General features: G+C 36.4%; 2 protein-coding genes across 2 annotated transcripts; both read right to left on the reverse strand.

Annotated features, from left to right (window-relative positions):
• Positions 1–1,832: 1,832 nt before the first annotated feature.
• Positions 1,833–2,790, reverse strand: LOC128565778 (olfactory receptor 1038). Its single transcript, XM_053562493.1, has one exon. The coding sequence runs from the start codon at positions 2,788–2,790 to the stop codon at positions 1,837–1,839; it is 954 nt and encodes a 317-aa protein (XP_053418468.1). The 3' UTR covers positions 1,833–1,836.
• Positions 2,791–20,010: 17,220 nt separating this feature from the next.
• LOC128565712 (olfactory receptor 5M9) lies at positions 20,011–20,943 on the reverse strand. The gene has a single exon (XM_053562384.1). The coding sequence runs from the start codon at positions 20,941–20,943 to the stop codon at positions 20,011–20,013; it is 933 nt and encodes a 310-aa protein (XP_053418359.1).
• Positions 20,944–21,893: the final 950 nt, after the last annotated feature.

Here is a 21,893-nt window from a genome sequence, read left to right on the forward strand (position 1 = left end):
TGGGCTTAAGCGATTCTCTTGCCTCAGCCTCCTGAGCAGCTGGGACTACAGGCACCCGCCACAATGCCCGGCTATTTTTTGGTTGCAGTTTGGCCGGGGCTGGGTTTGAACCCGCCACCCTCGGTATATGGGGCCGGCGCCTTATCGACTGAGCCACAGGCGCCGCCCTCGTTTTTTTCTTTTCTATTTTTTTTTTTTTTTTTTGATACAGAGCTGGCCAGGCTAGAGTGACCAGCTCAGAGCACCCTCAAACTCCTGGGTTCAAATGATCCTCCTTTCTCAGTCTCCAGAGTACCTAGAACTGCAGGTGACCACCACAACACCAGGATAATTTTTTTATTTTTAGTTGAGATGGGTATGCTCTTGCTCAGGCTGGGCTCAACCTCCTGAGCTCAAGTGATCCTCCCGTTTCAACCTCCCAGAGTGCTAGGATTACAGGCATGAGCCACTGTGTCCCACCTTATTGAACCTGTTTTTAAAACCAGAGAATTCATTCAATACATCAGGGTCTATAAGCACTTCATGGATACATATCTGAGTCACTGAAAAATTTATGTGTAGAAGAAGAAATAGTTACTTTAGATGGCAAGCCTAACAATATGGTCCATACAATGGTTGTAGGTATCACAATCTTCTAGTAAAATTAAAAAAAATAGGGTAACATTAAATTGCAGTTTAATTGACCTGTTCTAAAATGTCAAAATAGTAAAAACACATCAAACCACTATTTTTAAAATACAAGCTATCTTCCACAAAGGTGGCTGAATAAGCACCAGACATACATACATGACATAATAACTGAAGGTTATTTCTGATTTCATGATTATGCAAATACAATGAACTTATTCATCTAAAAATAGAATTTCTTACAAACCATGTTCTTCTAATGATATACAAAAGTCTGATAGTGACACATTGAAATCCAATTAATCTTATAACACCCTTCATTCTTAACGCCTTACACTGCTAAAAACATCAAAATTTAGATAGACTTGAATTTGCATTTAGGATTTTCATATTTTAAATTATGTCACCTAAGACATTTCAGAGATGAAGCTTCACATATCTCTTAGGTTTGTACAATTATAATAAGAAAGGCTACTTGGTTAAGACTCTGGCAGGTAGTAAAACACCCAAGCAGGCTTTGTCCTCCTTACTTTATGACTGATAAGCCTTTGAAAGCTCAATGAATTTATTTTTAACTTTACATATAAGCATTTATATAACTAACACTTGAGAAACACTTAATATCACTAGATATTGTTCTAAGCGTTTCATAAATATTAAGCCATGTCATCCTCAAAGTAGAGAAATGGGTTAGATCCTATTATTTCCTGGAATTGGAATCAGTCTATAGAGTTTTGGTCAAGGTTGCACAGCTAGTAAATAAAGGAAATAGAATTCAGACTCAGTCTGGTTTGAGTCCTAGCTCTAACAAAAACCTCCCACTAACAGCTAGTAAATAAAGGAAATAGAATTCGGACTCAATCTGGTTCGAGTCCTAGCTCTAACAAAAACCTCCCACTAACAGCTAGTAAATAAAGGAAATAGAATTCGGACTCAATCTGGTTCGAGTCCTAGCTCTAACAAAAACCTCCCACTACCTTTGAGATACACCTATGTGTGTTTGTATGTGTATTTGAACATGATTTCAGTGGTCTGTAAAGGCTGTTATGACCTGGACAGGACTATTTAAACCACACTAACTTTCCAGGATCTGCCTATGGCCTTGTAGAAGGTGTCAAGGTCTTTGAAGTAACAGTTATATTTTCAGTTGATTGGGAAATAATTACAAAAAAAAGTTTGATTTACTTCCCTGCCTTTATTTAATAATTATCATTTTCTTAATAACTTTAAGGTTTCACAACATTTATCTAAGGCTTTCTGTGAGGCATCCTTGACTTCTTTATTCCTTAGACTGTAGATTAGGGGGTTCAACATGGGGATCACCACTGTGTAGAATACAGAAGCCATTTTGTCTGTGTCTAAGGAGTGGTTTGACTTGGGCTGTAGGTACATGAAGATCAGAGTGCCGTAGAAGATACTAACAGCCACCATGTGGGAGCCACAGGTGGAAATGGCCTTGCGTCGCCCCTGGGTAGAGCGGATACGTAGGATGGCCGCAATGATAAAGATATAGGAGGTGAGGACAATGGAAGAGGAACAGATCATATCAAAGCCAGCAAAGGCAAAAATCAGAATTTCCTTCATGTGTGTGTCTGAGCAGGACAGTGCTAAGAGAGGGAGGTCATCACAGTAGAAATGGTTAATCACGTTGGGGCCGCAGTAAGTCAGACGGAAGGTGATGATGGTGTGGAAGAGGGCGACCAGGAAGCTGTACGTGTACGGGATTGCTACCAGCTGGATGCAAACTCTTCTTGACATCAGAGTTGAATAATGCAGGGGACTGCAGATGGCCACATAGCGGTCATAGGCCATGGAGGCTAGAAGGAAACACTCCGTGATCATGAAAGTGAGAAAACAACCCAGCTGCACTGCACAAGCATGGAAGAGAATAGTGTTGGGTTCCACAACAAAATTCACCATCATCTTCGGTGTGATAGCAGAGGAGTAGCAAAGGTCCACAAAGGCCAAGTGACTGAGGAAATAGTACATTGGGGAGTGGAGTCGAGAATCAATCCTGATTAAGGTGATCAAGCCCAGGTTGCCTAGCACTGTGACCAGATAGATAAGTAAAAATGCCAGGAAGCATGGAACCTGGAGCTCTGGCCGGTCTGTAATTCCTTTGAGGATGAATTCAGTAACATAAGTGATATTACCTTCAGCCATTTATTCTGGCAGCTTTTATGGACTTTGCTGCAGGTGATGGAGAATAAGAATGACACTTCCCATAGCTCCTGCCAGTGCTGGATACAGGTGATCATGGGTCTCTTCTTGCCTTGAATCCTGTCATCATGTGGGCAAAAATCTGCACTTGACTCTTCTAAGGACACACCATTCTCAACTCAGGGAGAGGAGTTGTTTACTTTCAGAATGAACAAAACTTCAGAGTTTTGCGCTTTGTAATTTAAGAAAATAAGAGAGAGTGATGGCTTAAAAATAAATATTATGAAAACACTTGAGACAACTGACACAAATATCTGAGATTTTTTGCTGCCATTATCAATTCTATGCATATAGAATCGGAGTAGCACAGGAATAGTTAATTCAGGAAGGTCGCCATATTTGTATTTCCTTACTTTTCAGTTCTGTTTATGTGCCCATAAAATATATCAACCATATCTGAGAATATATACTAGTACATATTAAAATAATTTTATATCTACTGTGACCTCACTTCATCATATTCTGTCCCCCATTTATATAAAATAAATACTTTTGCTATAGAAGCTAAAAAAAAACTTGTTGCATAAAAAAGGAATATTTTTTCCAATCAAAATTTACTACATTTTGAAGATAGTATCCCAAAGAGTTAACACAAATGAAGTAATTTATCAAATAGCTCTCTATGCTAAACTGTATGTAGATAAATATCTTTCCCCATAAATATGTCAGTAGGTTTCAAAGACTTAAAATATCTAAGACACATACTCTATTTGGTTGTACTTTCAGTAACATATTCAGTAAAGTTTTATTAAAATGTACATGTCCACAGCTTGGGGAAGATTTTGCTGCATCTTTTAGAACATACAATTACTGATATTTTATACCAGCCCTGAAAAAGAAAACTGGCCTCATTAAGCCCAATATTAGCCTATTTGAACTTTAATTTTGTTTGTAGATATACTTACTACCACATGGAACTATAAAATATTAACAAAAGGGGACTTAAGAGATCATTTCTCATCCCCTCATATTTCAAATTTAATTTGTTACTACTATTATTATTTTATTCGTTGCAATGGAGTATTTCTCTTATCAGAGACTCTACTGTGTATAAGATAGGAATTCATTTAAGAGCATTTCTTGCTTACTCTAACATGAAGGTTCTCGTTCCTTGTGTCCAATGAACAGTTGGAAAAACTCAGGCTTAAGGCTATGGTCATTGTCACAGCCTGAGTGTGATTGGGTGTACTTCACTGCAAAGCCCATATTCCTATGCATAATTATTCTGCCTACACTGTAGTAATTAAGTCCTTTAGTTTTAATTCACTGGGATGGAAGGACAAAGCTGGCACATAAATCCATTTCTTTGTAGAGTCAAACTAAATGCTGAAACTTAGACAAGATGAACAAGCTTGCATTTATTAAATATTGCTAAGTTTTCATGTACTTAGTCAAGGTAAAATTGCAGGCTCCTGAAATGAAAAAAAAAAAAAAAAAGAATAGAAAAAAAAAGCCTCCATATATATCTAATGCTATCTTCCCCAGTAAATAACTGGGTCATTCAAGAATATTCAGAATTTAAGGATTCTCTGACTTGCACATGGGACTGGAACATACCAATTTTTTTCTCACAAAGGATTTTATTTCCATGGCAGCTGTGGAGTTTGATTTGAACTCTAATTAAGGATGATTGTGAGTCTACCATATAATGGAAAAGTAAAATAGACCACCTTCAGTGAAAAAAGGTGTTGGGAAGAGATTTAACATTCATTGTAATTTTTTTTTTTTTTTTTTTGCAGTTTTTGGCCAGGGCTGGACTTGAACCCACCACCTCTGGTATATGGGGCCCGCACCCTACTCCTTTGAGCCACAGGTGCCACCCTATAATTTTTTTTCTTTTTAACTTTACAAAAGTCATCTGGGTTTTAGCAGTTCTTAGGTTTTGCTCTTATATAACTTGAAAATGAGTGGTGGTTCTAAGGTACATGTCAGACCAAGTCAGAAGGAGCCACACAAGAAGACAGCATTGACTCTGGTGGATAGTTACTGTTAAGTGAAATGTTTGAAGGTCACATTACGGCAGAAAAACAAAATTCCTTAGCAAAATAACTAAGAAAATGCCAGGAAACTAGTGTGATGAAAATGTGTCAAACGGTCTATGAACCAAGTGTATGGTGCCCCATGATCATACTAATGTACACAGCTATGATTTAGTAAAAAAAAAAAAAAAAATTCCCAGAGGAGTTGCCTATTAAGCTGAAGTTTGAATGCCAAATTCAATAAACTTTAAAATTCACTTAGGAACAAAAATATGTATGAAAATCTCTTAAAGTGCTTACACTAAGTAGTATTTATGATTTTGCGTTTACCCAGTGGTAATGCAATCCACAATTCTCCAGTGGATTTGTATCCCCCCTCTGCTTTTTAAAAGGATTTTTCTTCACCTCTAATTTAGTCTCCCTGGGTTGTTTTGAAGTAATCACCAGCCCAAAACCTCACCATTTATTATCATTTTCACATCTCTGTCAGTTTTTAGGGGAAATCTTTAAAATCATTGATATATTTTAGTCAAGATTTCTTTCATAAGCACTAATGTATCCTGCTTAAGTGAATCTTTTCTAAAGCAAACTGTTCCCTCAAACTTTACTTTCAAATTGAATTTGCATCTTTTAGCAAGTCTACGTCCAGGCACCTCATGCCAACTTAATTAGAATACCTGGGAGCATCCAGGTATCTCCATTTTTAAGGCTCTCTAGGAGTTTCTTATGTACAGCCTTGTTCTTTTTTTTTTGAGGCAGAGTCTCACTTTATCGCCCTCTGTAGAGTGCAATGGCGTCACAGCTCACAGCAACCTCCAGCTCTTGGGCTTAGGCGATTCTCTTGCCTCACCTCCCAAGTAGCTGGGACTCCAGGTGTCTGCCCCTGTGCCCGGCTATTTTTTGTTGAGGTTGTCATCATTGTTGTTTAGCTTGCCTGGGCCAGGTTTGAACCCACCAGACTCAGTGTATGTGGCTGGCACCGTAACCACTGTCTTACGGGTGCTGAGGCTGTACAGCCTTGTTTTTGAGATCTAGCAGCCAAAAAAGAAATTCAGTGATTGGAATGGCAAGCAGATCTCAACTGTACTTTCAAAATTATCTCTTTTTCTTTTGCTTTTATTTACCTAACCTGTGGTTGAATTAATTTGAGTATAAGACTCTACCAAGCTGGTGGAATTCCAAATGGGCTATTCCTGTCTCTGCTCAAGATGAAAGAGTCATCAGTGATGACTTGCACAAGAATAGCTCAATGAAAATCCGTTTTCAGCTCCCTCAGTTCTGTATTTGCTCCTTTATGAAAATGAGTTGCCTGAGAGGATACGCATGCCCTTGGTTCTTTTTGTACTTCCTTTTCATTATCTACTCTGTTCACATTTTACAAACTAAAGGCATACTTCTACCTGAAAACTACTTATTATTTCCCCCTAGGTGTAAAAATTTCCTGGATACTAAACAACTTGAGCTTTGGGACAGTCCTTTTCATCAATACTAAAAATAAGACCCCCATCTCATTAATAAGTCAGTTTCAAATACAGATTAAATATATATTTAATCATTATTCATTAAAATTAGATATATAGTATACATGGATTATTTTATAATTTTATTAAGATATATTTAACTTTAGGCATACATTTAAATAGCTGTATTTAAATGCCATTATTTATAACATACAAAATTCACATGTTCTTATCTATTTAAACTATTGTTGGAAAAATTTTAGATATTTACTTAACTATGTAGGTAAGTCTTGTCATGCCATTGTGGGGGGATATGAAAGACACAGGGCGAGCATCTGATGGCTGAAGATGAGGGAAAAAATGTTATTTTTAAATATTTTAATGATTACCCAAATTAATCACCAGATGTAATTTTAGTCCTTTCTGCTAGTTGGCTCTTTGATACTAAATAGTTTAATTTATTTTGTTCTCTCCTAGTCTCTTTAGATACTGTTTTGTCCATCTAGAGTCTCAAAACATAGTTGCAGAATGAATTAACCTCCCCCTCTACATTAATTATTGAAAGTTTTGCCTTTGGCACCTACTGCAATGGCAATGCATCACACAGAAAAAAATAGTCAATAGAAGGGAAACAGCGCAAGTTGAGTAGAGACCTCGTCTCTCCTGTCCACTATGTACTCATTAAGACATTTCCTGATTTACTCACAAGCCCTGCCTTGTGCTTTGTCAGGGTTTGCAGGACTTGTCCAAGTTGAGCATCGTTCACTCCAGAAATTAAACCAAGTTTAATTTTTCTTCTGAGGCTTACCACCCAGGCTGCAGGGGCACCCTGTGTACAACCACTGTGCTGCAGGGATCCGGACTGGTGCCTTCAGCCATCAGATGATCCTTCTGTGTCTTTCAAATCCCCCAACAATGACATGACCAGACTTGAAAAAGGCTGGAAAGCACAAATTCTGTCAAATGAACTTGGAACCCTGGTTAAGGACACTTTTACAGAGAATTGATATTAGATAAATGGTATTTTTCTATTTCATTCCAGGATTCCGAAAACCATAGTGAGTAGGCATTCTTTATTTAAGAGGGAGAATTTTTTCAAAGCTTATTACTACCACTTAAATGAAAAGCTGGTTTTGGTGCATAAACTTCATGAGAGAATTTTACAGGGGAAATCTCATCTGCCCCCAGTTCTCTCCTCCATCAGCCATAAAGTACTCTTTTACAGAGTACTACTCCAAAAAGAAGGGTAAATTCTAAGAGGTTTTCTGGTTAACCCAGCATGAGATCATTTACAGAGAGAAAGAGAAGATGTAAGAGAAATGCTGAGGATTGATAAATTAGCACTTTGAGTATAAAAAGATATCCTTTAGAAAGTAATGAAAAGCCGACAGTGTGCAGGCATGAAACACAGTTACAGTGCAGTCTGGTTCATTTACTATTCCAGCTCACCAAGGAGGAGGTTTCTAATGGGGAGCTGGTGGACAGGTGAGGGTAGGTAATTGGCTTTAAACACAGACTCCAGCTGACTCACCTGCTTAGCAAGGATCTTGGCTCACAATGAGCCCATTCTGAAGTTATTTTCGTGATTTATTAGTTCCCAGATCCCTTTGGATCTAAATTTAAACCTCTAGAGGTATCTGAAAGCTATGTTATTTTCTTCCATACTTTTTCCAATATAAGAAGAGCTAGAAAAATGATATCAAAATTTTTAAAATTCTTTTAATGAACCATACTTAAAATATACCAACCAATATTTTCATAAAGGCAAATGTGAGCCCTATTATTGGAAATGATGTAATAAACTATGATGCTTAGCTCATTTTGATTGAGAATTCAACTTCTGTGAAGTGACAAGACCGGTACTTAAATCCTGAGCAACATAATCATGAAAATTTGGGAAAAGTCCATGTTTTTTATATGCCTCAATTTACCCAATTTTGAAATTAAATAAAAACTGCAACTTCTTTACAATGTTTCCATGAGACTGAATGAGTTCATGTATATAAAAGAGTTCAGTTAACTCTTCAGTAAATAGTAAATGATCAAAAGATTAAAAAAATGAAGATTAAATCAGAAACACAAATGAAATCAAGATATCTAAAAACTGACATAAAATACAGAACTGCTCTCACCACAGTTTTAGCCTCTATCTCGGTAAATCTGAAAAATTTACTCAGTCTTCCTGGTGGTCATCATAGTCTCTTTAGTGAAATGATTTTCCCTGTTCTACAGAACTTATTTACTTCTCTCTATCTCTCTCTCTTTCTCTTTATGTATGCATATGTATATGTGTGTGTGTGCGCGCGCATGTGTGTATATACATGTAAACATGGGCATGTGCACATATGTACTTGTATTTATATACTCATATGACACATCATTCCAAGGTCTACACTCATTAGCAAATATTCTTTTTGTTTATCCCACTTTGTTCTTTTTCTGAGACAGAGTCTCACTATGTCACCCTCAGTAGAGTGCTGAGGTGTCACAGCTCACAGCAACCTTAAACTCTTGGGCTTAAGTGATTCTCTTGCCTCAGCCTCCCAAATAGCTGGGACTACAGGTGCCTGCCACTACACCAGGCTATTTTGTTGTTGTCGTCATCATTGTTGTTTAGGAGGCCTGGGCCGGGTTCAACCCCACTAGCTCTAGTGAACGTGGCTGGTCCCCTAACCAATTAGCTATGGGCGCAGAGCCTGTTCATCCCACTTTTACCACTGAATCCATTCTGTAGAGTTCATGTAGAACTCTCTACATGTTCTATATGTATGGATTAATAGACAAGAATGTTATCTTTTATTAAGAAAAGTCAGAAGACAATAATTTTGTAGTCTATTAAGAATTTCTATTAGATCATCTCATGTTTTTATTCCTGAATAAATATTGAAAAATAAAAATTCGTATTATCACTCCAAATTAAGAAACTATTATGTATGCATTAGATGTGTGCACAAAACACAATTGCAATCAGTAGCCATAATTCTTGAAAAAGTTGTCCATTGCTTTGAATTTCTCATAATCCTTTAGCTTTTAAATCTAATTTTTCTTCTACACTGAGATCAGTCTGCTCTAAGACACCCAACTATCTTATCATTGATGAATAAAATGGGAAATGTTCAATTCTTAGCTGAATTTCCTGTGTAGTTTGAAAATGCTGTACATTGTCCCCTTGTCTTTCACGGCACCGTAATATTTTCTTTGTTTTTCTCCCATTGTGCATTGGATTCACAGAGGAGTGGGAGTCTTGTTTGGGGAATATAACAGTTGCATCAGTAAAGATACATCAAATAAATGTGATACATACATAAATGTGTGTTTGTGTTGAAGATATTTAACCAATGATACCTGTGAAAGCATAAGGAGGAAGAATTTCTTTAGGATCGTCATGTGGGGACAACTGCAATGGGGTCTTGCATTGGCAGAAATCTTTGGGCCTGATTTTGAATATAACATGGACAAGGGGGAGGAGAGAGTTAGTGGATGCAGAATGAATGAGAGGAAATATAATCAGAAAGAGGAAATCTGGATAAACTGGCCTACCCTGTTTCCCCAAAAATAAGACAGTGTCTTATTTTAAGGTGTGCTCCCAAAGATGCGCTAGGTCTTATTTTCAGGGGACGTCTTATCTTTCCTGTAAGTAGGTCTTATTTTCAGAGGATGTCTTATTTTCAGGGAAACAGGGTAACAGTATCCTTGCTGGAGACAGGCCAGTTTCATTAGACATCACCTGGAGCATGGTGGAGGACAAGGAACCTGATCAGATGGTGGGGGTGAGCAGATACCATGGGTGAGGAGTTCTTACTAAATTGACTTAGCAGTATTCTATATTGAAACTGGATTTTATAAGAAAATACACAAATAAGATTAGAATAAGGCTAAGGAACCATCCTAAAGTTGTTCAATCAAAGACATTTGTAATAAGTGTATATAATCTATTATCTATATTTCTAATAAACTATTCATCCTGCTACTAAAAATAACAAGAGAATACCAGATTTATTACAGAAAGGGATATTATCATAATGTATGCTTGACTATCTTAGAATTAATTTTGAAAAAATTATATAGAGAGAGTGAAAGCACAGAGTACTTAAGAATACTCATTCTACAGTTAGACCTTGAATATGGATTCTAGCTAACACATGTATTGACTGTGGCTTGATGAAAATTGTTTAAACTATCTGAGGCTCTCTTTTCTTGTTTGAAACGTGGGATCATTTTATCTATATTCACAATGTTCTGATTAATGTATTAATAACATAATGTATATAAACATATTTAAAAGCTTATCTAGGATGAAATAAGCAACAAATGAATGTTAGACACTGTTATAATTAGTGTTAGTATTACCATTAATCTACAGTTTTCAAAGTAATTTAATATTAATTATAAGTTACTCCTCATATATAAATTATTTCTAGCTTTTATAAACCTCTTAAAACATTAACCAAGAATAGAATAGAATGTAGTCAAATAAGCACAACCAGAAATGGAAAAGCTAATGTCACAACTGATAACATATAAATATGAAATATCATTTGTAAATACTATAAAAATCTCTATGTACATAAACTCAAGATGTAGAGGAAATGGACAAATTCTGGAACACACAAATTCTCAAAACTCAATCAGGAAGAAATAGAAATTCTAAACAAATAATGAGCTGAGAAGTTGAAGCAGTAATAAAAAATCTTCCAACCAAAAAAAATAAAAAAAAGTCTGACCACATGTATTCATAGTCAGATTTTATGAGACCAGCATAGAAGAGTTGGTATACATGCTGCAGAAAGTATTCCATAACGTTGAGAGGGAGGGAATCCTCTTCCCCAATTCATTCTATGAACCTACCTAGTGTCACCTTGATACGAAAACTACAGACCAATATGTCTGCTAATACCATATCACTAGATGCATAAATCCTCAGTAAAATGCTAGCAAACTGAATTCAACAGCCCATCCAGAAAATGATCCACCATAACCAAGTGGGCTTAATGCTTCAACATGTGTAAATAAATAAATGTGATTCACAACATAATCACAGAAGCAAAACAAAAGACCACCTGATTATTTCAATAGATTTTGACAAAATCCAACACCATTTCATAATAAAAACTATCAACAAACGGCATAGATAAAACATATCACAAAATTTGAAAGTTAGATATGATAAAAAGAAGCAAAACCAAAGACCACCTGGTAATTTCAATAGATTTTGACAAAATCCAACACCATTTCATAATAAAAACCATCAACAAATTAGGGCATAGGTAAAACCTATCACAAAATTTAAAACTCATATATGATAAGCCACTAGTCAAGAACTATGAAAGAACGAAGAACTATGAAAGAACTATGAAAGAACTATGAAACACTAAGGAAAGACATCATAGATGACACAAATGGATGAATATATCATGCTCATGGGTGAATAGAATCAAAATGATCATACTATCCAAAGTGAATTACAGATTCAATTTCATGACCATCAAAATAGCATATCTCACCAATCTAGAAAATAATAGTTATACTCTTTGTTTGAAACCAATAAAGAGCCCAAATTGCCAATATAATCTTAAGTTAAACCTGTGGCTCAGTGGGTAGGGTGTGGGCCCCATATGCTGAGGGTGGCGGGTTCAAACCCAGCCCCCGCCAAACTATAACAAAAAAATAGCCGGGCACTGTGGTGGGCACCTATAGTCCCAGCTACTCGCAGGGTGGAGATGGGGCCTGAGGTAAGAGAATTGCCTAAGCCCAGGAGTTGGAGGTTGCTGTGAGCTGTGTGATGCCATGGCACTCTACCAAGGGTGATAAAGTGAGACTCTGCCTCTACAAAAAAAAAAAAAAAAAAACTTGAGCCATCATATTTCCAGACTTCAAACTGTACTACAAGGATATAATAACCCAAACTGCATGGTACAGGCACAAAATTAGAGACATAGACTAATGGAAAATAGCATAGAACTATCCCCATACAGCCGATTCGTCTTTCACAAAGCAGAGAGCAACACACACTAGAGCAAAGGAGCCTTATTCAATAAATGGTGGTGGAAAAATTGGATACCCACATGCGGAACAATGAAATAGCATCATATGGCTCAAAATTAACAAAAATTAACAAAATTAACTCAAGATGGGTGAAAGATTTAAATGTGGGGCATGAAACCATGGAAATTCTAGCAGAAAGTGTAGGAAAATCTCTCCTAGATATGAGCCTAGGCAAAGAATTTATGACTAAGAACCCAATGGCAAGTACAGCAACAACAAAAATAAGTACATGGGACTTTATTAAATTAAAAATCTTCTGCACAACTAAGGAAATCAACAAAGCAAGCAGACAGCCTACAGAATGGGAGAAAATATCTACAAACTATATATCAGACAAAGGGCTAATGACTAGAATCTACAATGAACTCAAGGAAATCAGCAGGATAAAACAAACAACCCCATTTAAAAGTGGACAAAAGGCACAAGCAGAAGCTTTTCAAAAGAAGATAGACATTTTTCATATGCCAATAAACATATGAAAAATTGCTCAATGTCACTAATCATAAGGGAAATGCAAATGAAAACCACAATGAGATATCATCTTTCCCCAGTAAGAATGATTTTTATAAAAAAGACCAAAACCATAGATGCTAGTATGAATACAGAGACAAGAAAGCTTACATACTGTTGGTGGGACTGCACATTAGCATAATCTCTATGGAAAACGGTATTGAGATACCTCAAAGAAATAAAAGTAAACGTTATTGTTTGATCCAGCAATTCGCTACTGGCAAGAAGTCATCTTATCAAAAAGTCACCTGAACTCAAATTTGCAATTGCTAAGATGTGGTCTCAACCCAAGTGCCTATCAATTCATGAGTGGTTAACAAAATATTAGTGTATGTTATGTTAACAAGTACCATGAACAGTACATGTGATAAATACTCTTATAACCCTAACTGAAACATTTCAAAAGCAATCCATGTAACCAAAATCATTTGTACTATTGTAATGTTTCAGGAAAAAAAAAAAAGAAGAAAGGGTCAATTGTAAAATTTTAAAAAGTTAGACAATGTAATTATTATTGTTGGTATTATCATTAATTTTCAGTTTGCAAAGTAATTTAGTATTCATTAGAAGTTTACTATAACTCTCTGTTGTAAGTAGTATTTCCATTTCCTATTTGAGGTTCTGAGTTTATAACCATCCCAAGAGTGCGCAGGTAAAATGGGGAAAAGCCTGGGCACAAACCTAGGTATGGATCCAAATTCTTATCTTGCCACTAAACCACTTTGTCTCCCAAAGGAAGATGCTTCAAGATGGAGAGAATGGCCATCCCTAAGGAATCAGATAATCATCTAACATCCTCAAAACAAACTGTGTAGTCATTAATGTTAATGAAAAAGTTGAAACTTTGAGTTTGTTGACACTGATTTCAGTTAATATGTGTCCATATAAAAACTGAGAATACAATCATTTTAATAAGGCCCCTGGAAACTGATTAGTGAGAAAACACACATTTTATAGCAATTACAGTAGGGAATTCTGTTTGCCAAAGAGTTCTGTAATAAGACCCAGAGAGACAGTTTCATCATCAACTCTTGAGCAAACTCTGATTTCATTTCTTTTTACTTATGAATAATTATTTAATAAAATCACTAGAGTAACAATGGTAGTTACAGAAATTAACATTTAAAAAAAATTTTGCCAGACACTGAATTCTGTTAGCCCAACTAAAAATAGAATTGCTAAAGTAAATCCTTTTGCATTGTATAGTATAAGGCAATAGGCATTTGGGAACTTCTAAATTCTGTGCTTGATTCTCCATATTATTCTGTATCAAATAACTTTGGGAATATAATTATTGATTGACACTTTTCAAATTTAATGGCAAACTGCATCGTTTACCACAAGTTTTTTTTTTTTTTTTTAGCAAGAGATGTTCGTTGTTTCCTGAATAAGAAATCCAATATAGACAGCCAGTTAAAGCCCAAATTCACATGTAGATAGTACATAAACCTTAACTGTGAGAGTGTACATGCTAACAATATAAGATAGAATATGCTGTGTCTTTATAGTTTGATAGCAGTGATGGCCTGTGAACTGCAACAACTGGACAGATTACTGGTTTCTGCATATTTTGAGGGTATGGATTATGGACTGAACTAAGATAAATGCTGATGATTACATTCTTATCAATTTCTAGAAATAGGGCAGTCCTCAAAAATCTCATTGAAAAGCACAAATTATATCAAAAGGTAATGTCACTCTAGTGAACAGTACTAAAATAAACTTACTTGAAGGAAAATATCAAATGTATAGTTTAAACAACAGGAAAATAATATTTTGTGTGTGCATTTACAAATGAAGGCATATTCAGAGCATTATATTCATGAACAGCCCTATGCCCTTTTGTGAGTAAACAAGAAAAATTGACACTAGGTGAATTAGAAATTAAGTACCTAAAATTGGATAGAGAAAAAAATAATCTCAGGTAAATTGATTTTGAAATTCGACATAAAAGGAAAAATTAATAAATAAATTGTTAAGAGGTTGATGTGATTAATGTGGGGAGTGACAAGGAGAAAATTGTATCCTCTATTTTAAAGTTATACAACTTGGGTGTTTTGGGGCACCCATGTTTTCTTCTACTGAGTCTTATTTTCTTCAGTTGTAAATAGAGAACAGAAAAACTAATGATATATTATAATTGAAATCAGTGGTCATTATAAAAGCTTTGTTGACAGATTTCTTGGAAGGCTCTTAGTGATGAAGCACACTGCCTCTATATTAGCAGTGATTCACACGAGCAATATTGATTCTATTTTTAACAGTGCTTGTGATTTATCAGCAGAAAGGATATTGCCAGAGAGAAAAATAGACATTAAAAATGCTATCTGACAGAATTAAATGGCAAACAATTCCTAAATTTATTTTGAGACACTATATTTTTCTGGTATTCTATTCTAATTAAGAATGTTATTTCATTGTTGGAATTAATTAGTGTCATTTAAAAAATTACAGAACAAAAGAAAAAGTGCACTGTTATCTCAAGAAATTTTTTTTTTTTTTTTTTGGCCGGGGCTAGGTTTGAACCCACCACCTCCGGCATATGGGACTGGCGCCCTACTCCTTGAGCCACAGGCGCCGCCCAATCTCAAGAAATTTTTTAAAAAAGTGTTTGATAAAAAATAAAGCTCTCTTCATAAGTAAAGCTACTAGGAAAGCAGCAACAAGAATATTAATGCAGTAATAAAGATGAACTGTCACTAATCAATAGTCATTGTCATATTTAACAAGGAAAGAGTAGAATCACCTCAATTAGAACCAGGAAATAGAGGGATTCTTATTGTCCTTATGATTATTTTCTTTCCTAAAACTCTAGCCTAGGGAAGGTTGGCAGTAGGGAAAACAGAGACTAGGAAGAAAGAGACAAGTACAGTGAGATAACAAGATAGATCAAAGACATAAGTGTCAGCAAACAGGGGAGAGATATCCCATTATATCTGAGTGATAATATAGAAGAGCCAATGAAAACTTTACAAGCTACTAAAATGTTATTAACATGGCCAGTTACAAACTATATATACCCACATACCATATATACATATGTGAGGTTTGACAATTAAGTTCACAAACTTTCCACTGTGTGCTTACACTGACTGCACTGTACAAACAACTTGGTAAGGTTTCATAACCTTGGTATATCAGTGTCTCACAGTATGCTCATGTCAATGTGTACTGTGTGGTGGTGTCTTGCTGAATGGCATTCATCACTGTTGTGTGTTTTTATGTGATAACAGCTCAGACAGCCATTCCAGAAAAAGAGTTCCAAAATTGCTCTGAAGGGTAGACCAGGTGCTGCGTAGCTTACCAAGTGCGTAGCTTCCCAAGGGAAGTACTTTGAAGGTGGCCATGGTGACATTCATCAATGAGATATATAGTACTTTTTCTAGGATGAGGTTGCACACTTAATTGGCCAATCTCATATACCTGTCATTGAATCTCAATCATGCATCATTATCAATTACAAAATACTTCTGGCTGTAATATAGGGGGAAAAATCCAGGATTGTAAAGTAAACTAAAGGACTGATAGGAAGACATTTAAAAAGTTTAGTGTGGGATGCTTAAAATTCCTAAATAATAAAGAAGCATAGCATATAATCATAGAGGAGCATATTAATATATTGCTATGTAACTTATAACCTCTAGCTAATTTGTAAATATGATGCACTTATAACCAAAATATGAATGGATTTTCTTTTAGCAAATAACAGAGATTCTAAAATTACGTCTATGCACACATATATACACATATTCACATAAACATGTATACATGGATGGGTGGTGTGTATTCACAGATGTTTGTTTAGAGAAATGAAATGGGCGGATAATCTTGACTATAATGAAAGACTAGAATATTTAATGAAGATATACGTTGCCACATATGCATTCTCAGCCCCCATTGCTCTCTCTTGTTTTCTCACGATGAAATGCCTTCTGCCATCACATGCAGGAAGGCCCTTACAAGATGCAGGCACCTTGACCTTGAACTTCCCAGCCTTAGAACTATAAGAAATAAATCACCATTCTTTATAAATTACCCATTCTCTGGTATACTGTTATAGAGACACACAATGGTCAAAGGTAGAAAATTAGTATCCGTAGTGGGGTGAATGCTGTGGTTAAATGTCCCCTCCAATACTCTTGTTGAATTCGGTTGTCATTGTGTTGGTATTAAGAGGTGTGACCATTACAATTAGGCAGTGGGGGCTCTGCTTCATGAGTGGATTTATGCCACTATCTCATGAGAGGGTTGCTAATAAAAGTGAGTTCAGTCCCCTCTTGCCCTCTCTTGTTCTCCTTCCTGAAGATGAGATACTCCTCTTCCTGCTCTTGGACCTTGAAGCTCAAGATCTCCAGCTTAAAACTCCAGGACATGAACCAGTATCCTCCAGGCTTCTCAGGCCTTCAGAATCAGAGAGAATTGCATGATCAGCTTCCCCAGTTCTGAGGCTTTAGGATTTGGACTGAGCCATTTTACTGGCATCCGAAGGTTTCCAGTTTGCAACAGGACTGTTGTGGGTATTCTCAGCCTTCATAGTCTTGTGAGCCAATTCCCTAGCACGTCATATCTAATAAATTAATAAATAAAATATAAATAAAGAAATAAATGTGTGTGCTTGTGTGTATACATGTATGTGTGGCCACACAGTTCATCTATTTAAGTTGCACATGAACTTTGTATGTGTGTATACACACACATACACACACGCATATGTATATAGAAAAAATTAGATTCAGTTAAAAGGCCACATTCAAGGGTCCTGAAGGTCACATGTGGTCCCAAGGCTGTAGGTTCCACACCCCTTCTGTAGGGATTTCTGGAGGATGAGTTTCAGACAAACAAATATTTCAGGCAAAAAAATAAGGCTAAGCAAAATTTTGAACTATGTGACCCCTGTTAACCACATACAATAAGATGTAAGAAGAAAAAAAAAATGACTTAAGATAGAATTTTTAATGAAAAGAGAAGCAAAATAGAGCAATTTAAGAAACTTTCAACCTAGCCATGGTAAGGATGAAAAAGCGTGTTGGGAGAGAAAACCAAAGATATGGCCAAATGACTGTTTTCTAAGGAGGTCAATACAGACACATGGATCCTCAAGAAAACATCAGGGTGGTTCTGAAGGCATTTGAACTTCAGGCCCTCGAAAAACAGCCCCAGAGCTCTAAGATGTCAGAATGGTGTCCTGAAAACCATTCTGTTGTGGTATAAAAATGCAAAAATAGTGTTACCATAATTTCCGCTGTGAGAATCTAAATGTAAAAAATAGTATGCATCCAACTGCTATACTTGAATCCATTCTTTATTATTAGGAAAGTGAACCATGGTAAATTCGCCTGAATAACAATTCTATCTGTGTTTGACCTAGTTCATCTTATAAGAGGCATTATTACAACTAAATGTAACTTATTAGAGTCCATTTTATGTACTGAATCATGTGCTCCTATAATAGGATTAGCACTTACTAAAGAATAAATTCATCAGAAATGACTTCTACCCCTCATTTGCCTCCCATGTGTAAGAACCACCTGGGGTAGTTAAATTTCCAATTTGCCTGGGGCAAAAATAAAATGTAGAACAATCCAGATAAATTAAACAGTCAGCTTTTAAAATTTATTAACTAGGCCCAGTGGTTACCATGTTGAACTCTACTGATGGCATTTGAATTCATCCTTTGTCCAAGGGCATTTGTTCAAACAATGTTTCTTATCTGGTTGATCAACATCAGGCACTGAAAGTTTAAGTTGCTACATACAGAATTAAAAAATTTAATTTTAGTAAGGATAAGCTGAAAACGAACAAATTTAAAACCATAAAATCAACAATGAATTGCTGAGATAATACGCTATTGCCCAAGCTCAGATTTTAAGTGTCAGAAAATATATACTGGTTTGTCTTTGGCAGGAAAATTTTCCATCAGGGATAGTTTACCCTGTTACACACACACACACACACACACACACACACACACACTATATATATATATATATATTTATATGTAGGGCTAGGTGTGGTGGCTCATGTATGTCATTCTAGCACTCTGGGAGGCCAAGGCAGGAGAATCATTTAAGCCTGATTTGAGACCATGAGTTTGAGACCAGCCTGAGCAAGAGCAAGACCCCATCTCTACTAAAAATATAATAATCAGCTAGGCATCATGGTGGGTGCCTGTAGTCCCAGCTATACAGGAGGCTGAGGCAGAAGGATCACTTGAACCCAGGACTTTGAGGTTGCTATGAGCTAGGCTGATGTCATGGCACTCTATCCTGAGGCAACAGAGGAAGACTCTGCTTCAAAAAAAAAAAAGAAAGAAAGAAAAATACACACACACACACATATACACACACACCATAATTTAAACCAAAAAATAGAGTTAGGATAGGAAAACAGACAGTTGGAAATGCAGACATTATTTATTATTGAATAAGGCATTCTGATGACAAACAGGATTGTATTAAGACACAAGGCGAAGGATTGGTGGGATTATACCTGCGGTGCATCTTACAAGGGTACATGTGAAACTTAGTATATGTGGAATGTAAATGTCTTAGCACAATAACTCAGAAAATGCCAGGAAGGCTATGTTAAACAGTGTGATGAAAATGTGTCAAACGGTCTATGAAACTAGTGTATGGTGCCCCATGATCACATTAATGTACACAGCTATGATTTAATAAAAAATAAATAAATTAATTAAAAAAATTATTTTGAACACTCTTTGGTAAAGCAAGTTTATCAACATTGTGTGGTCAGGAAAACAAAATGAATTTTTTACTTTTTTTCTCAGAAATGACATATGTCACAAGAAATCTAGGTTGAGTAACATCTACCTACAAAATACTTTAGGAAACAACTATTACTAACAAGCATATCTCGAAATTATCATTTATTTATTTAAAATTATCGTGAGTCCTGCAATAACGACACTTAGCACAATGTTAATATGCTCTGAGCGACATGTCAGCGTTCATAAATGTGGTTACAGATGTAAGAGAAACCATGCTTGGTAACTAAAAGTCCATTCATGGGGGCAAAACATCCTTCTGTTACAGGGGACCCCTCAGTGTATGTAAGAGTTGTCCTTAAAGCTACAGCTTTTGTTCTGGGACGTTTGTGCCCGGTCATTTATAATACAAACAAACATTATCACGAATCTATCTATTGCAGTTTTATCGCCCCAAGTTCCCCTTGGCGATGGCTTTGCTGACAGCCTCTTTCACGTCTTTGTTTCTCAGACTATAGATCATGGGGTTCAGCATGGGAATCACTGTGGTGTAAAACACGGCCACCATTTTTCCCTGCTCCACAGATTCCTCGGTGGGCCGCCTGAGATACATGAAGATGAGGGTCCCGTAAAACATGGAAACTGCGGTCAAGTGGGAGCCGCAGGTGGAGAAGGCCTTCCTCCGGCCCTGCGCGGAGCGCATGCGCAGCACGGCCGCCGCGATGAGCGTGTAGGAGACCAGGACCACGCAGAGCGAGTAGGTGAAGTTGATTCCCGCGATCACTATCATGGTGTACTCTTTGACGTGCACCCCCCCGCAGGCGATCTTGATGAGAGGGGGATCTGCACAGTAGAAGTGGTTGATTTCAAAGTTCCCACAGAAGTACAAGCCGTAAGTCCACAGCGTGCAGATGAGACTGACAGAGAATCCGTAGACGTAGGGCACGGCGATGAGCCGCACGCACACAGTCCTGGACATTTTACTGCTGTAAAGCAGAGGGTTGCAGATGGCCATGTAGCGGTCAAAGGCCATCACCGCCAAGACATAAACCTCCACGTGGACAAGGGCGATGAAGAAGTAGCACTGCACCAAACACCCCACGTAGGAAATGGTTTTTGTCTTAGATATTAAGTTCTCCAGCATTTTAGGGGTGACATTGGAAGAGAACCATACGTCTGCAAAAGACAGATGACTTAGGAAAAAGTACATAGGGCTCTGAAGCTGAGGACTCACGCTGATCAAAATGATCATGCCAATATTTCCTACCAGAGTGATCAAGTAAACTATCAAAAACACCACAAAAAAGAGGACCTGTAGCTCCTGACGACAGGTCAGCCCCAGGAGAATGAATTCTGCCACATCTGTGAAATTAGGCATTGCTTTAACATAGGCCAAGTCCCGGTTGCCTATGAAGAAATTAAAAATAAATAAATGAATAACAACAACAATAATATATAAAAAGAAAAAACTTGTGAATGGATTTGTTTTGGTCTTGAAAAACTTGATTTACATTTTTCCTTTTGTATTTCAAATAATATGAAAGGGGATTGTAAATTTTGCAAAATGTCTAATATGGGGATTACACATACTGTCTGTAAAATGAATTGGGCACGTAATATAATGCTCACTGTAGATTTAGTTCTGATCTAAGGCCCCCTGTAATACAAATGTCCATGATTTTAACTCATTTCTTTTTTCCCTTTTTAAGAGTGAAAATAGCTACAGACACTGGGTGTTAAATAGAGCTATAGTCAGAAATTTTCTGTTAAAAATTTTGAACTCTACTGATGAATCCATATTCTCTCCATAACAGAATTTTACCTAGATTATGGTACGACTGCATTAAGTATAAAATACATAAAATAAAGCATCAGGGTATGTAGGGAATGAAAACTAATGCTATGTACTATTTAAATTTTGTTTAGCTGCTGTGTGATGTGGCTATTACACTTTTTCTACACATCATCATTAATCTGTGGTATTAGAATTTGTCTGATTTACCTCAAAACTCTGTAAACTGCCCTGCTTAGTGGTTACATTTAACAGATATTCAGAAATAATTACACATATGATTTTTTTAAATGGGCTCTGATCTCTAGGTTAGCTTTGTGTAATAATGCAATATTATTATCCAATATTATTAAAACTCTCTAAGATTTTTCTAGAGGCAGTAGTCATAGCTTTATAATACAGTATTTGTAAGACTACCTATCACTGAATGTTTACTAAGTCTTTTGCCTACAATAGTCCTATAAAACAGACTATTTACATGCATATTTTACAAATGAGGCAGTTGGAACACTGAAGGATTTAGATGATCCTGGTGC

Source organism: Nycticebus coucang, chromosome 14 (genome assembly GCF_027406575.1).
Source record: "Nycticebus coucang isolate mNycCou1 chromosome 14, mNycCou1.pri, whole genome shotgun sequence".
Classification (NCBI taxonomy): domain Eukaryota; kingdom Metazoa; phylum Chordata; class Mammalia; order Primates; family Lorisidae; genus Nycticebus; species Nycticebus coucang.

Bases quoted from the DNA above. Each gene is read 5' to 3' on its own strand.
- LOC128565778 (XM_053562493.1), bottom strand. From the start codon at position 2,790: ATGGCTGAAGGTAATATCACTTATGTTACTGAATTCATCCTCAAAGGA.
- LOC128565712 (XM_053562384.1), bottom strand. From the start codon at position 20,943: ATGCCTAATTTCACAGATGTGGCAGAATTCATTCTCCTGGGGCTGACC.